Consider the following 14,865-nt stretch of genomic DNA (forward strand, 5'->3'; position numbering starts at 1 on the left):
TTAGGGGAACGTTCTGGGAACCAAAAATTGTTAGCTGGGTATATACTATAGGATTTCGGCCAGACGACTAATAGTTTGATAAATACTGAAGCGTTACAGTTTCACGTTTTATGAGAACTGTACATTAATTCCTCAAAACTAGACCCTTTCAGAAAACCTCCTGCATTATTAAATTTTCAAGAAACATAATTTAGTTCCCACAAGGTCAGAAATGTGTGGTATTACTGTCTTTGTTGAGACCACTCACAACGAAACTGTTCTTAATATTCCAATAGCGCTTTATTATTCAAAATCTCACAGTTCGTTCATTGTTAAATGTATTTTCAGCAATAAATTAAACTTCTATGGCTTATAACATTTGTAATAATGTCCGACAACAAACGGCTAACACATTCAACCGCACATACAGTATTCATATTTTACCGTGACATTCATTTTTTTTAAAAAGGTACAATGGTTAAATATTACAAACCCTCATATAAAAAACAGGCAATATATTTTAAAGCCATACGTGAATATGATGGTTTTGTTATTATTATTTGTGTAATCCAGTGAGGAAGATCATGATGAAGAACTGTTGTCCAGTCATGAGATGCAGTCCATTGTGTTTCCTCCTCCTCAGCCGTGTGAAACAACACAACCGCTTCTCTGGAATTGTTCTGTTTATATTGCATTCGTTACCGCAGTGTTTATAGCAGAACTGAGAGCCAGTTTTCCCTTTAGCAAAAGTTTAAAAAGTCACCATTCACAGCTGTTTTTATTTGCATGATCATTACCTTCACTATATACATGACATGACCCCCCCCCACCTCCAGGCTAATATAATACTGTATGTGATTTCATTTGTTATTGCATAGAATCAAGTAGACTCGTCTCTCAGTGGGCTGATGATCGTGTGTGTGTGTGCGTGTGTGTACTTGTACATCTGTATTTGTGAGGACCAGTTTGAGTTGTAGACCAGCGGTGTGAGGACAAGGAGAGTAAAGTGAGGACGTTCACTTCCAGAGACCCCTTTAAAGGGCTGTTTGAGGGTGAAGACTTGCTTTTAGGGTTGAGGTTATAATCAGGTTTAGGGTCAGGGTTAGGGTCAGGCATGTAGTTCTGATGGTTAGGGTTGACGGGCTAGAGATTGCATTGCGTCAATGTATGTCCTCACAAAGATAGCTGCGCAAACATGTGTGTGTGTGTTTTGCAGTCTCTCAGGGTTTTACACGTCTCTGCTTCACAAACATTCATCAGGCACATGGCTGGGTTTCGTCCCTTTGGACCGGAGCTTTTCACTGTGTAGAAGTTTGTTCGGAGATCATTTGTTTCAAGTAGTCTTTAATTGACCAGCGTTCACTGTTCTGAGTCGACTCATCGTAGTGTTTCTTAACCTTCTCAAAGTTGTTGTTCTGGTGTATGTGTGTGTACGCCTTCTGGTAAGCAGACGCTGTGGAGCAAACAGATTTGAAAGGTTCTCTAAAGACACACGAAAAAGTTCACAACAGACACGTATGCATTTGAACCAAAGCAACTGCATTATATATTTCATCAGTATGTTTTCTATCATATTCCAGTCGGAATTAATAAGTCCTTTACAAATGCATTATAAAGCAGTTATAACTGCATGAATAAAAAGGGATTCTAATGAAATACCTGCCAAATAGTGAGACATTTTAACTGGCATGTTATAAATGCTTAATAAATGTATTTATTCATTATCTATTTGACTCAAAAGCAGATTCATTATTATCTTGATGTTGTTTGCAAAATAGGCTGTCAGACGGGAGACTGTAGGGTGTTGTGTTCTGTATTTCCTTATTAATGTATATTTCATTTTCACAGGTTACTAATGTTCATAATTCATTAATAAATGGTTCACATGAATCCACTACAGTATATTAAGGCACACTTTCATGGTTTGCTAACATTAATAACTCTTAACATTTATAAGTTTGGTGTTTTGAAGTTGTGAATGAATACTTCACAGGCACAAGTGCACTTTCATGGGCTGTCAATACTTCTAAATGTATGATTCACATCAGAGATGGAGCCTTGTGATTCTACAATAAATAATAAAGAAATGTTTTCTGCTTTTGATGAACTATTGGAAGTAATTGAATCATTAATAAAACATCATGAACAAACAAGTTTACAACAACCTTTGTGCATTTAGTGTTAAAAAGCGATCAAAAGTTTGATGAATTTATCTTGGTGAGCAAGAAAAAGTGCTTTGGATAAGCATCATGCTCTGACGGCATTCTGGAGGGCACCGGAAGACATTCTCAATGGGATCAGGTAAGCTACAGGGTTCGAAAAGTGACATAAGATATGAAACATACAATAATAAGGAAATACAGAACACAACACCCTACGGTCTCCCGTCTGACAGCCTATTTTGCAAACAACATCAAGATAATAATGAATCTGCTTTTGAGTCCAATAGATAATGAATAAATACATTTATTAAGCATTTATAACATGTGAGTTAAAATGTCTCACTACTTGGCAGGTATTTCGTTAGAATCCCTTTTTATTCATGCAGTTATAACTGCTTTATAATGTATTTGTAAAGGACTTATTAATCATCAATGAACACATTTATAAATGCTTTATGAAGGGAACTTTAATGTAAAATGTTACCGATGTTTTATTGGTTCCATCTACCAGATAACATCCCATCAACGCATTACTATGGGTGACTGTAATAGTTTCCATTCTATTAAAGCCGTTAATATGTCCTTCAAACTTACGATTTAAACATGTGATTTTAGGTTCGTCCCAGCGTCCGTCCTCTCGGCATCTGATAGTGGGCACGTGTCTCTGAATGAAGCCTTTCTTGCAGTGATATCTCACCAGCGAGTTCACTTCATAGTGCGGTTTAAAGCCGTAGATATGCGTGTTCTCCACGACAGGAGGCTGATAGCAGGATACTGACACGAGACGGAGAGATTAAAACCACTTCACATTCACTTTCACAGCACCTTTAACAGGAGGACGTCTCACCCGTGCCCTTCTTGCAGGTGAAGGCCATGCGGTAGTTACACGGCACGTCGTTCCACTGGCCGTCTGCATGCCAGATCATCACCACGCAGTGCTCGCCAGCCGAGAAGAAGTTGTCGGGCTGACCCGATCTCCAGTTCTCGAATTGCTGAAGAAAACACAGAGACATCAACACGACTGCTCGTGCAGCACAACGAGTGGCCACATGAGGGCGCAAATATCACATGCAGAGATCAACGCAAACACAAATCTGGCATGAGTACACGGGACTTTCCCTGATAGAAATCATGACGCTTCTTCAACAGAACGCACTGCTGGACTTCATTTGCATGACTTTAACACAAAGCTCCATTTCAGATATTAAATCGGTGATGTTTAAACCTTACATATCCGAACACACACACGCACACACACGATGTGCTCTTAGAATTTTAAAGTTTTACTTAATTAATATTGCATATAGGAATTTATAGTCTGTTATATTTGACCTGTGCTTCTCTGTCCTTTATCTTAAATGTGTGATCTCACTGTGCGTGCGTACTTGTTTGTGTACGTGTGTGCGTGCGTGTCTGTGTGCGTGCGTGCGTGTCTGTGTGTGCGTGCGTGCGTGTCTGTGTGTGCGTGCGTGCGTGTCTGTGTGTGTGCGTGCGTGCGTACTTGTCTGTGTGCGTGTCCGTGTGTGTGTCTATGTGTATGTGTGTTAGTACGTGTGCATATTGTGTGTGTGGAGTGTTTTGTATGTGGGTGTGTCTGTCTTCTGTGTTTTCAACTTTTTCTTGCTTTTACAGGTACAACTTTAATTATTTTGCTTATAGTCAATATGTCTCATGTACAGCTGCTTTGTAACAATGAAAATTGTAAAATGCGCTATATAAATAAAGTTGAGTTGAGTTAGTGCTTGATCTCACAGTCATCACAAATCAATTTAGTTTTTAGTATGCAGAATGTACACTATGGCCAGTATGTTCTGTAAGCATGAAATACTTGAATGACTTTTGCAAAACGACACCTGCATGTTTACAGTAAATATAAATACGTTTCATATCTTTATTAAAAACATGTTTTTGTATCTCCCTTGTGAAAATAAAATCAAGAACTTGATGCCAAAGACATCGGCCGTAGTTTAAGCTCATGGTTTAGTTAGTCGTTACAGAGAGCTTACAGTAGATGGACTGCAAAATTACCCAGAATCCTGCTGGATATGAATTCTCAGTACTCGGAGACAGTTCCGATGAAAATGAGAATTCTGTCGTCATTTATTCATCCTCATGTCATGTCAAACCTGTATGAGTTTCTGTCTTCATCAGAACACAACAGAAGATATTTTGAAGATCAAACATTGACTTCCATTGTATGAACACAAAACCACTGAGACATTTCTCAAAATATCTTCTTTTGTGTTCCACCGAAGAGAGATCAATAAATGATGAGAGAATTTGTATGTTTAGGTGAACTGTCCCTTTAAGATCTACAATCAATCAGTCTTACCATCGGGTTTCCATCAGTCCAGCGGAAATCTCCCTCAAACATTTTATCATTCAGCCCAATCCATTGATATTCCTGTGCCAAACCTACAAGACCAGGCAAAATATCAATGTCAAGTAAATGATGACGTGTATGGCTTGAACTGGAGAACACAATCAGTTGTTTTAGGTAGAAGTGTTGAATGTGATGGATCAAACACTTACGAGTGACAAACATCTGTTCCTCGTGAGACAGAACGCTGGCGAGATGTCCTCCCTGTATACGACACTCTCTCTCCGCAGCGTCCCATGTCAGATGATGCGTGAAGTACTTATAACAGTGACTCTGAAACTTGTGCCAGCCGTACACACACGTCTGAGTATCTGAAAACACACGTGAACAATGACAAACACCATCAAAACCAGACGGCATTTGGTCTGATATCAGCTGATCTTATAAGCACATCTTCAATAAAAGTGAGTTGAGACACTTTAGGGTGCGCGCTCATTATAAAGAAGTCATTTTTGTTTTTAAGCAACAAGCACGAAAAGACGTCTCTTGATTGATTCTATAGCTATTTTCATGCGCCATCATTCAGATGAAGTGTGTCTGTTCTAAGAGCTGGCACTAAAGAACGCAATTCAATGAGGATCGTCAACACTCCGCTTGGACTGAAATCCCAGAAGCCCCCGGCGCTCAGTGTGAAGGTTCAATGCAAACAATGACATCTAATGAGGGAGGAAAGAGAACAGCGCTGAATGAAGCCAAATAAACCACGGCTGTGTTTGCTAACCCTAACCCTAACCCACAATATCCAGCAGAATCTTACAGAAGCTCTTCATGAGAGACGTTCAGTGAAGAAACAACTGATGCTTTCAAACACACGGTACTCATGACATCTACGACACAGGCTGATCTCAGAATCCAAGCAAAAATGAAGCCACACCCCTAAACCAAACTCTTACTGCTGTGAAAGCAGATCGTATTGAAACATGTATGAGGTGGCAAACTCCTATGAATGAGTAAAATCCCTCTCACATGTTACAAAACGTCTGATCATGTAAATGTATTTTTTTTGTTTTAAAAATGAGCAATTTTGTTGTATGCTTTTGCTATTTTATTATTGATTTGTTTATGTTGCTACATATAGTATATACTGTGACTGAAAGATAACCGAGACACTACAGCAGAACCCGTGAGTTCTGTTTGCTCCTGATCTTCTGACTTTGGCAAACAAAGCCTGAGAAAACAGATGTTCTCAGAGGTGATGTTTATGTGTGTGTGTGTCTGCTGACTAATGGCAGCAATATTTGGGACGAAGCTGGAACCAATCCATTGGAGGACCACCGCCCAGCCTGATCTCCAAGCCCGTGAGCGTATGTCGAGTCTTGAGAAGGTTAATGGCACTTTTCAGACAGCAATTTTCCGAGATTGCCTACATACGTACGTCTTCACATTATTTCCATCGTGGAAAAACTAAGAGCCCTGTCAGAAGTAAAGCCCTGATTGACATGAATGCAGGTGGACAGTTTCCACAAAATCCCAGATGTGACATCGAGCTCATGAACCCTACAGTCTCCATGTGTCTTCTGGAGTTTGACGTAGCCACGCGTTAACAGATTTCATGTGTTTTACAGAACACTGAAAGGTCGAGAGAAAACCCAACAGAATGAGAAGCAGTCCTGCTTAACATCATCACAGCAGAACGACTGGACTTCATTATCCGAAAAACACTGCATCATGTGAAAAACAGCTTCAGTATTGTCCTTTCTCTCATTTTAAAGAGTCGATTGTCATAATAAAAGCCACAATAGAGAACTGAAAGTGAATCTTGTGATGTTTGAAGTTCTTCGCTGTAATTTAAAGCAACACTAGAGAGTTTTTCGACTTTAAAATAATCTCTCTAAAATGATTTAGAAATTGATGATTAGATATATAATGATTAGGACAAGTCTTAACTGGATGAATTTTACTGCCACTGCTACCCAAGCAGCCCTCTATCAGCTGAAATCACACTTGTAACTTTGGTGTGCGGGTAGGTTCGCAAGCCCCGCCCATCACCTGCTTTACGGCATACGTCACGTTTTACTCGTAGCCTGGGTGAAGTTAGCCAACAGCTAACAATAAAACGATCTAGTTCAACGCAAGTCTCTAAACCATCACCATGGCAGAGCCAGCAAAAAACAAAAACAAAGAGGAAAAGAGAGAGAGTGATCGGACACGAGCCCGAACACGAATCAATATCTGACGGATTTACACTCGGTGGCGCGAGCTGCAAGAGGCAACAGGTTGTAAAACAGATGGAGATCTTACGTTAGCCATCCTGCTACTGGATTTGAAAGTCTTATATGTATATTTTTTGAGCTCGTCAATGTCAATCTGCTTGAGGTGGACAAACAAATGAAGGAAGGCGAGAAGACGGGATTTGCTATTGCCAGAAGCTGAGGTTAAGTTCCGGTTTCACTTTGAAAGAGCCAGCGTGATGTAAGTAAATAAATGTTTTATGTTTGACTGTTTTATAATAGAAATGTTAGGGCTGTTCACATGTCGCGACTCGCGTGTAAAAACGGTGTCTGCGTCACCTTTTCCCTTTTTGTGGCGCTTGGGAGTTTGCGCTATCTTGGGGTCTGCCGTTACTATTTGAGCACGTTTGACGCGCGTCAACATTTAAATAATGAACCTGACTAAACAACCCATGTCCAGTAATGTGCGACGCGGTTGCGAACAGATAGAGGGTGCTCGTTAAAAGTTTTTGCATATGGGCCCACATTATAATGTGTTCCTGTTGTTTAATGTGGAGAGCATTGCGTTAATAGAGCAAAGTCAGGCAGTGAACTCAGAAACTTGCTCAGCACTTATGGTGACTCTGTCTCTGACTGTTTGTCCTCTACTGTGAACCCTAGCATTGGCACAAATCTGCTGTCTTTCCTCTGGACACCACACCACACCCTCTGGGGAGTTGGGCCTGACACATTTGGTGAGCTCAATGAGCATAAACAATTACACAACCACCACATTATTTACAGAGTAACACATAAAACTGGAGTGACAGCCCTGCTTACCAACCTGCTAATCTTGACACTAATTTGTGGATTCAGTTAAAGTCTCCAAATATTAAAAAATGAAACATTTATATATGAATGCATTTCATTCCACATATTGATTTCGTACCTTGCTCACAGAGAGTTCCGGAATAGCTGGGCAGACAGAGACATTCAAAAGAGTTTTCCCCATCAATGCATGTAGCTCCATTATGGCAGGGGTTTGATTCGCATTCATCAATGTCTAAAAAAATGAGAAAAAGACTTCAAAAATGTTCCCTAAAAATGAATAATGCATTAAACATTTTAAAAACACTTTCTTCACACCATTTTCACAGTGTTCTCCACTGAATCCCGGCATGCAGGAACAAATGTTTCCTCTTTCATTAGAATAACACGTTCCTCCATTCTTACACACATTGACTGTGCAAATCTGGAGATCTGAAATAATAAACTGACATCTATTACTCTGTAAATGGTCTATGGACACTACAACACAGAAGTGATTTCATTTTACTAAACCTGAAAATGGGAACTATTCGACTTAACAAGAAACTCAAGACATGAAATTCAATATGCAGAAATATATCATGTGATACTGTACCCTGAATATCAGTTATGGGGCTCATGATGTTGTAGCTGACATCAGTCCAGGACTCTGGTTTACTTGTGGTAAACTCACTCCTGGATTGTGGTTGTCCCTCAACTATTGAAGCACCAGCTCCATTTTCATAATCAACATCTTCCTCGAATACCACAGTAGTTGTGGGTTTGGTAGTAGTTGGAATGTCTTCTGTAACAGAGGCTGCTTCTCTATCTAAGACCTGAACTGTTTCTTGCACATGCGATTCTGTAGAATCATCTGGGATAGATGGGCTGAGAGGTTTCTCTGTTGACTGCTCAAGTGGAGAAATGTCCTGCTTTGTCTCCTCTGAAGTTTCAACTGAATCAGTTTTGTCCTCTAAAATCTGCACTGAGTCTGTTGTCTCCTCTAAATTGTGCATTGACTGGGATGTTCCATCCAAGGTCTGCACCGAGTCAGTTTTGTCCTCTAAAATTTGCACTGAGTCTGTTATCTTTTCTAAAATCGGCACTGACTGGGATGTTCCCTCTACAGTCTGCACTGATGCTGTTGTCCCCTCTAAAGTCTGCACTGACTGGGTTGTGTCTTCTAAAGTCTGCAATGAGTCACTTGTGTCCTTTAAAGTCTGCACTGTGTCTGTTATCCCCTCTAAAGTTTGGACAGAATCTGTTGTCTCTACAGTCTGCACTGACTGGGTTGTCTCTTCTACAGTCTGCACAGAGTCTGTTGTCTCCTCTACAGTCTGCACTGACTGGGTTGTCTCTTCTACAGTCTGCACAGAGTCTGTTGTCTCCTCTACCGTCTGCAGTGACTGGGTTGTCTCCTCTGCAGTCTGCACTGACTGGGTTGTTCCCTCTAAAGTTTGGACAGAGTCTGTTGTCTCCTCTACAGTCTGCACTGACTGGGTTGTCTCCTCTGCAGTCTGCACTGACTGGGTTGTTCCCTCTAAAGTTTGGACAGAGTCTGTTGTCTCTTCTACAGTCTGCACAGAGTCTGTTGTCTCCTCTACAGTCTGCACTGACTGGGTTGTCCCCTCTAAAGTTTGGACAGAGTCTGTTGTCTCCTCTACAGTCTGCACTGACTGGGTTGTCCCCTCTAAAGTTTGGACAGAGTCTGTTGTCTCCTCTACAGTCTGCACTGACTGGGTTGTCCCCTCTAAAGTTTGGACAGAGTCTGTTGTCTCCTCTACAGTCTGCACTGACTGGGTTGTCCCCTCTAAAGTTTGGACAGAGTCTGTTGTCTCCTCTACAGTCTGCACTGACTGGGTTGTCCCCTCTAAAGTTTGGACAGAGTCTGTTGTCTCCTCTACAGTCTGCACTGACTGGGTTGTCCCCTCTAAAGTTTGGACAGAGTCTGTTGTCTCCTCTACAGTCTGCACTGACTGGGTTGTCCCCTCTAAAGTTTGGACAGAGTCTGTTGTCTCCTCTACAGTCTGCACTGACTGGGTTGTCCCCTCTAAAGTTTGGACAGAGTCTGTTGTCTCCTCTACAGTCTGCACTGACTGGGTTGTCCCCTCTAAAGTTTGGACAGAGTCTGTTGTCTCCTCTACAGTCTGCACTGACTGGGTTGTCTCCTCTACAGTCTGCACAGAGTCAGTTGTCTCCTCTACAGTCTGCACAGAGTCAGTTGTCTCCTCTACAGTCTGCAGTGACTGGGTTACCCCCTCTAAAGTTTGCACAGACTGGGTTGTCTCTTCTAAAGTCTGTATTGACTGGGACATCTCCTCTAAAGTCTGTACTGACTGCGTAGTCTGCTCTGTAGGTTTTGTTTGAATGAGAACTGTTTCTTGTGAAGAATGTATTTCTTTATGAGGATCAGATGGAGCAGGGGTGCTCACTGAATGTTGCGTTATGATCTGAGTGGAACCAAAACTTAACGTTGTTGTGTCGTCTGCAGAACCTTCAAATAGCTTCTGTTCATCTTCATCATCTGTACCGATGATTGTTTCTTGGGTTTGTTGGATGGGAAGGGATGGTACAGTAGTAGCAATGAGAGGTTGTTTTGAGAACGCTTCATCCGGCTGATCACCAGAGCTCATGTCCTCACTAAAAGTGAAGCTGGTGCTTGTACTGGTTTCAGTTTCAGACACCAGTAAAGAACTCTTTGTAGTCTCTTTGTCTTGACCGTGAGATTCTTTTGTAGGGACAGTCCTATCTTCTGAGATGGTCTCTGCTTGAGAAGTTGAAACGGCTCTGGGGTCTGTGCTGGGTATAGTTGAACCAACAGGTTGTCCTTGCACTTTAGGGTCATTTGTTAAGGAACCTGTGAAGCTTTGAGTGTAAACAGGAAAAGTTGGAGATGACGTTGGATGTTTTGCTCCCTCAGATGGATATAAATCTTGTCCCGAGCCCTCGTCATCAGTTGAGGTGGACCCCTCAAAATCTTCTGTGTCTGGCTGATTTTCTTTGTCAAGGGCACTGGATTGTGAAGGTTCTGGAGTTTTTTTAAATGTGTCAGAAGGTGCCTGGGTGGAGCCCTCCAGTTTAAGCGTCTCTGTAGTCTCTTCTGGTTCAGGAATTTCTGTCTCATCAGTAGCCACTCCATCCAAACCCTGAGATTTTGTTGTTGGCAGTGGTTCTTCCGCTGAACCTTCAGGGGGAACTGAATCTTCTTCATCATCTGTTGGCCGCATACCCGAACCCTCTTCAAACACTGGCAAGCCAAACGTTGTAGCTTGTGAGGGCATCTCATGGTTTGGGTATTTGGTTGCGGATGTGATCAACTCAGTGCTGGTTATCATTTTAGAGCTCTCTGTCGGTGTGATATGGGACTCGATTGGGCTTCTCACTGTTAAGCCAGATCCCTCCATCTCAGGAGAAGATGTGACGCTCTCAGACTCCTCGGTGGTCACGTCAATCTCATAATCAGAGATGTTTTCTTCTGTTACTGGGATAGCGGTGTCAAACTGGTCTCCTCTGGCCTCCTGAGTTTGTTCAGTGTCTGGAGTGAAAGTCAGCTCATGTTTTCCATTGATGAAACTTAGTTTTGGGGTGTTGGTAACAGACGCTGAGTGATATGAATCGAGATCTCCGCTGCCCAGAGGAGGCTCATTTTCAGCAGACAGAAGAGGAAAGGAGGACACTTTTTCTCCGAGAAATTTTAGAACTTCATCAACTGTAATAAGAAGAAATAAATTCTGTTATGCTAACAAGTTAAAACAGCTAATTCAATTGTGATCTACCAGCTGGAATTAAAATGGAAGCCGGGTTCAAAGTAAAGTCACTTTCCAGACATCTTGGAAACTGGCACAACTGAAACAACTGGAGCCTCACTTGAAGAAAACAAAGCAATACAGTTGATTGTGATTTTAGGCAGTGGAGATATTGCGGATTATTGTTTCTACATTAGTTATGGCTCTTCTTTCATACAGCGGACCTCTTTTTACACATTCCATTCAGTCAAATGCCCCAACGAGACCCTAAAGTCACATTTTCTATATTGCAAAATATAGTGTACCGTAAACATGAATCCAAGAACATTTTCATTTTAAAAGAAATGAAAGAAAGTGATTCCAGCTACAGGGACATTGCACTGTGTGAAATACAGTCAGAGGTTTAGTACAACCAAAAATATGTCTTTCCTTCAGTGGACATGCCAGCAGTCACACATGGAAACCTGATCTGCAGTCTAGGTGGAGTAAGGGAAAGTAATTATCCCATAGTGATTACACTGTTGATGGATGTTTTAAGGGGCTTTGCCATTTGACCCTGGAGGTATTTGTCTGTGGGTACAGAGATCTGTCTTTCTCACAGTCTCCAGCCCTGTCTCGCCCTCATGTTTTATAACACTAAATGCCCCTCTATCCGTATCAACAGGTTCATTGGACCTACAAGACAGAATCTCCAACTGCATCTTGTAAGTTTATCAATACCAAACATGTAAGTTTATCAATAGCATCTCTCTCTCCAGCAACATTGGGAGTCAATTAAGGTCCTGGGAAAGCAAGGAAGGTCGGTTTCCCTCCTGCTTTGGATGTGGGCAGAACCTCTGGTCGATCTATACTTCTGTTTTAGATACAGATTTGGCACAAACCAAAGATCTAGGCAAGTTCCAGGTCTGATGTTTGTAAGACAGCGGTGGGCAGCTGGATCGAGCCAAGACCTACACTCATTTCTATCTCACTGTTTCCTAAAGTCACTCACTCGTTTACAACATGCTGCTTTGGACCAACAACAATCCCACGAAAACACTAGCTAACCAAAACACTGTGAAGGATTCAGCTCATGTTTTGTGTACTATCTTGGTCTTGCTGAGTAAGTTTCCATATTGAAATTGATGTTCGTTCTTTTAACAGGACATTTCAGCTTGTTTGTTGTTTAAAAAAACCTTTATAACTGTACAATACTGTTGTATTATTAACAATAAATGATCATTATTAGTTTGTAATAGCGAATGTATTAACAAATCTTAATGAAATGTAAATGTTTTGTAAAGTGTCACTCTAAATTCAACTGTTTTGCTTTTGATTTTTATGATTTCTTTAAAAAGGACTTGCCTTGTCTGGACATATCAATGAGCTTAGATGAGTCGTTTGTCTCGGGAATGCCCACGACGTAAACATTAATTGGATTCTGATTGTCTGTGCTCAGTGGAAGATTGCCGTCCGTCATGGGTTTGATATTCTCAGCGTGCACGACCACGGTGGACACGATCAGCCCCTCTTGAGTCGCGTTGGCTGTGCTTTCGCCCTCTTTATAAACAATGGCTGGTTTTTCTGGATCACCTGGATTGGCCGTAACAAACACAGGTGCAGTAGAAAGCACAACCTCAGGAGCGTCCACGTCCCCACTAATGCTGCCCCCAGAGCCACTATATTCTCCGTGAGGAGTGTCCATGTGCTCGTCCCCTCCGCTGTGCTGAGGGGGTAGCTGGATAGAGAAAAAGGATTCGGCATAGTTGGGCATTTCAGTTGTGAAAGCCTCGGCAGCAGGAGGATGAGGTACTGCCTGCACCATAGAGGGGTCTTTGTCTTCATAGTCAGCGAACGGGGTTGGAGACGTCACGTCAGAAATCATCTCAGATTCAGCTGGTGTGACAGTGATGGCTGTGTCACGTGGAGCCATGCTGGTGGAGAACATGGATGGCGGCTCTTCTGTGGAGTCATGAGGCTTTATTGAAGGAGGCTCTTTTAGGATAGAGATGGGAAGGGTGTCAGGAATCAGAGATGTTGTGGGCATAACTGCGGACACGGTTGTGGGAACTGTTGTGGGTTCCCATGCTAAAACAAAATTAGAAAAGAAAACATGGTTTTTGACGCAAACATTTTGATGAAAAGAAACTTCAGTCACAAACAAATAACATGCAGCTGGTAAAGTCTTCGAATGCGTGGAATGTTCTACAGCACCACAGTGAAATAACACATGGCTTACTTACTGTATAATCTCTGCACAATATACTGTAGTGTAAGAAGAGAAAACACACACTTCACTTCATTTATAAGAGTGAAATAACAGTACGGTACAGTAGTTTTATCCCAAAAAGGGAGCAGGCAGTGTTTTAACATTGAGCATGTTCAGTCTAATCTCTGCCAGTACAGTCCAGATCAATTAGTCACGGAATTCAGAAAAAGGCCAACAATAGCCGAGTAGTCAAAGCATTTCTGTGGGTATTTTGGCTTGTAATGAGTTATTTGAAGTCAATGACGTGCTATGACAGGTGGCGCTTGACAGTTTATATTTGTTTTGAAACTTTAGTTTCCTCTCAAGAACTTTGTGGCTAGATTACATATCTTATTTTGACTCCGTCCAGGGGGTAAATATTCTGGAATAAAAGCAATGTTTTATTAAAAACGTTCTGTCTTCGGTTTCTCGCAAATGCTAACTCGAACCTTTAAAAGTGCCGTTGACGAGGATGGAGTTTTGATGGAGTGATGTATTAAGTGTATAAATGGTGGTGCAGTAAAGCAGACTCTATAATGTTCACTCGTTTGTGTTCATGACAGATCTGTCTGTGGCTTTCTAAAGGTTTGCCACAGAAACTCTTAAAATCATTCATGACATCATGTGTGGCAGTCGGCCATCGGCACTGCACTACAGCCATCTTATTTCAACACTTGGAAGCTAAACGGTGAGCTGTAAAAGCCTGAGAGCAAAACTCTACAACTGCTTCTATTGTGTTTACTGAATCTTTCATTATGAATTTTCAACATAAACAATCAAAAGTACACAAAAAACTAAGCACTGTGAGAAATTTTGCTCTGTGTCATTTTTGTGAATTCCATTTCACATGTTAAACAACTTTTATGTTTTTTGTTCAAGTTTGAACAAAAGTTTCTTTAATGTGGTTTAGCCGTTTGGTCCTCAATGTACATATCTGAGCACTTAGCTTGAGAATGTGATGACGTGCTTGTCTAAATTGTGATCGTTCTCTGTTTACTGTGTTTAGTCATTCATTGTCTTTCTGTGTTCTGAGAAAATGAATAACTCTTAAGTTATGCTGAGTGTTAGAATTTTTAAGTTTTACTTAATATTGCATATAGGAATTTATAGTCTGTTTAATATTTGACCTGTGTTTGTCACCTGTGTGTGTCTCTGTGTGTCTATGTGTGTGTGTGTGTCTTCTGTGTTTTCAACTTTTTCTTGCTTTTACAGGTCCAACTTTAATTGTTTTGCTTATAGTCAATATGTCTCATGTACAGCTGCTTTGTAACAATGAAAATTGTAAAATGCGCTATATAAATAAAGTTGAGTCTCTCTCTCTCTGTCTCTCTCTCTCTCTCTCTCTCTCTCTCTCTCTCTCTCTCTCTCTCTCTCTCTCTCTCTCTCTCTCTCTCTCTCTCTCTCTCTCTCTCTT

The 14,865-nt window shown here is 41.3% G+C and overlaps 1 protein-coding gene across 3 annotated transcripts in view; it reads right to left on the minus strand.

Annotated features, from left to right (window-relative positions):
* Positions 1 to 266: 266 nt before the first annotated feature.
* vcanb (versican b) overlaps positions 267 to 14,865 on the minus strand; it is a 25,959-nt gene continuing 11,360 nt past the window's right edge. For 2 of the 3 annotated variants that reach the window (XM_057320664.1, XM_057320666.1), the window contains 9 exons: positions 12,569 to 13,291; positions 8,095 to 11,187; positions 7,818 to 7,931; positions 7,621 to 7,734; positions 4,674 to 4,832; positions 4,474 to 4,556; positions 2,989 to 3,133; positions 2,736 to 2,915; positions 267 to 1,432 (listed from right to left, as the gene is read on the minus strand). In XM_057320664.1, the coding sequence (XP_057176647.1) occupies positions 1,278 to 1,432; positions 2,736 to 2,915; positions 2,989 to 3,133; positions 4,474 to 4,556; positions 4,674 to 4,832; positions 7,621 to 7,734; positions 7,818 to 7,931; positions 8,095 to 11,187; positions 12,569 to 13,291 (4,766 nt within the window). In that variant the 3' untranslated portion in view covers positions 267 to 1,277. The remainder of the gene's footprint in view (positions 1,433 to 2,735; positions 2,916 to 2,988; positions 3,134 to 4,473; positions 4,557 to 4,673; positions 4,833 to 7,620; positions 7,735 to 7,817; positions 7,932 to 8,094; positions 11,188 to 12,568; positions 13,292 to 14,865) is intronic. The other variant, XM_057320665.1, reaches the window with a different exon arrangement.

This window comes from Triplophysa rosa, linkage group LG22, assembly GCF_024868665.1.
Source record: "Triplophysa rosa linkage group LG22, Trosa_1v2, whole genome shotgun sequence".
In the NCBI taxonomy this organism is placed as follows: Eukaryota; Metazoa; Chordata; class Actinopteri; order Cypriniformes; family Nemacheilidae; genus Triplophysa; species Triplophysa rosa.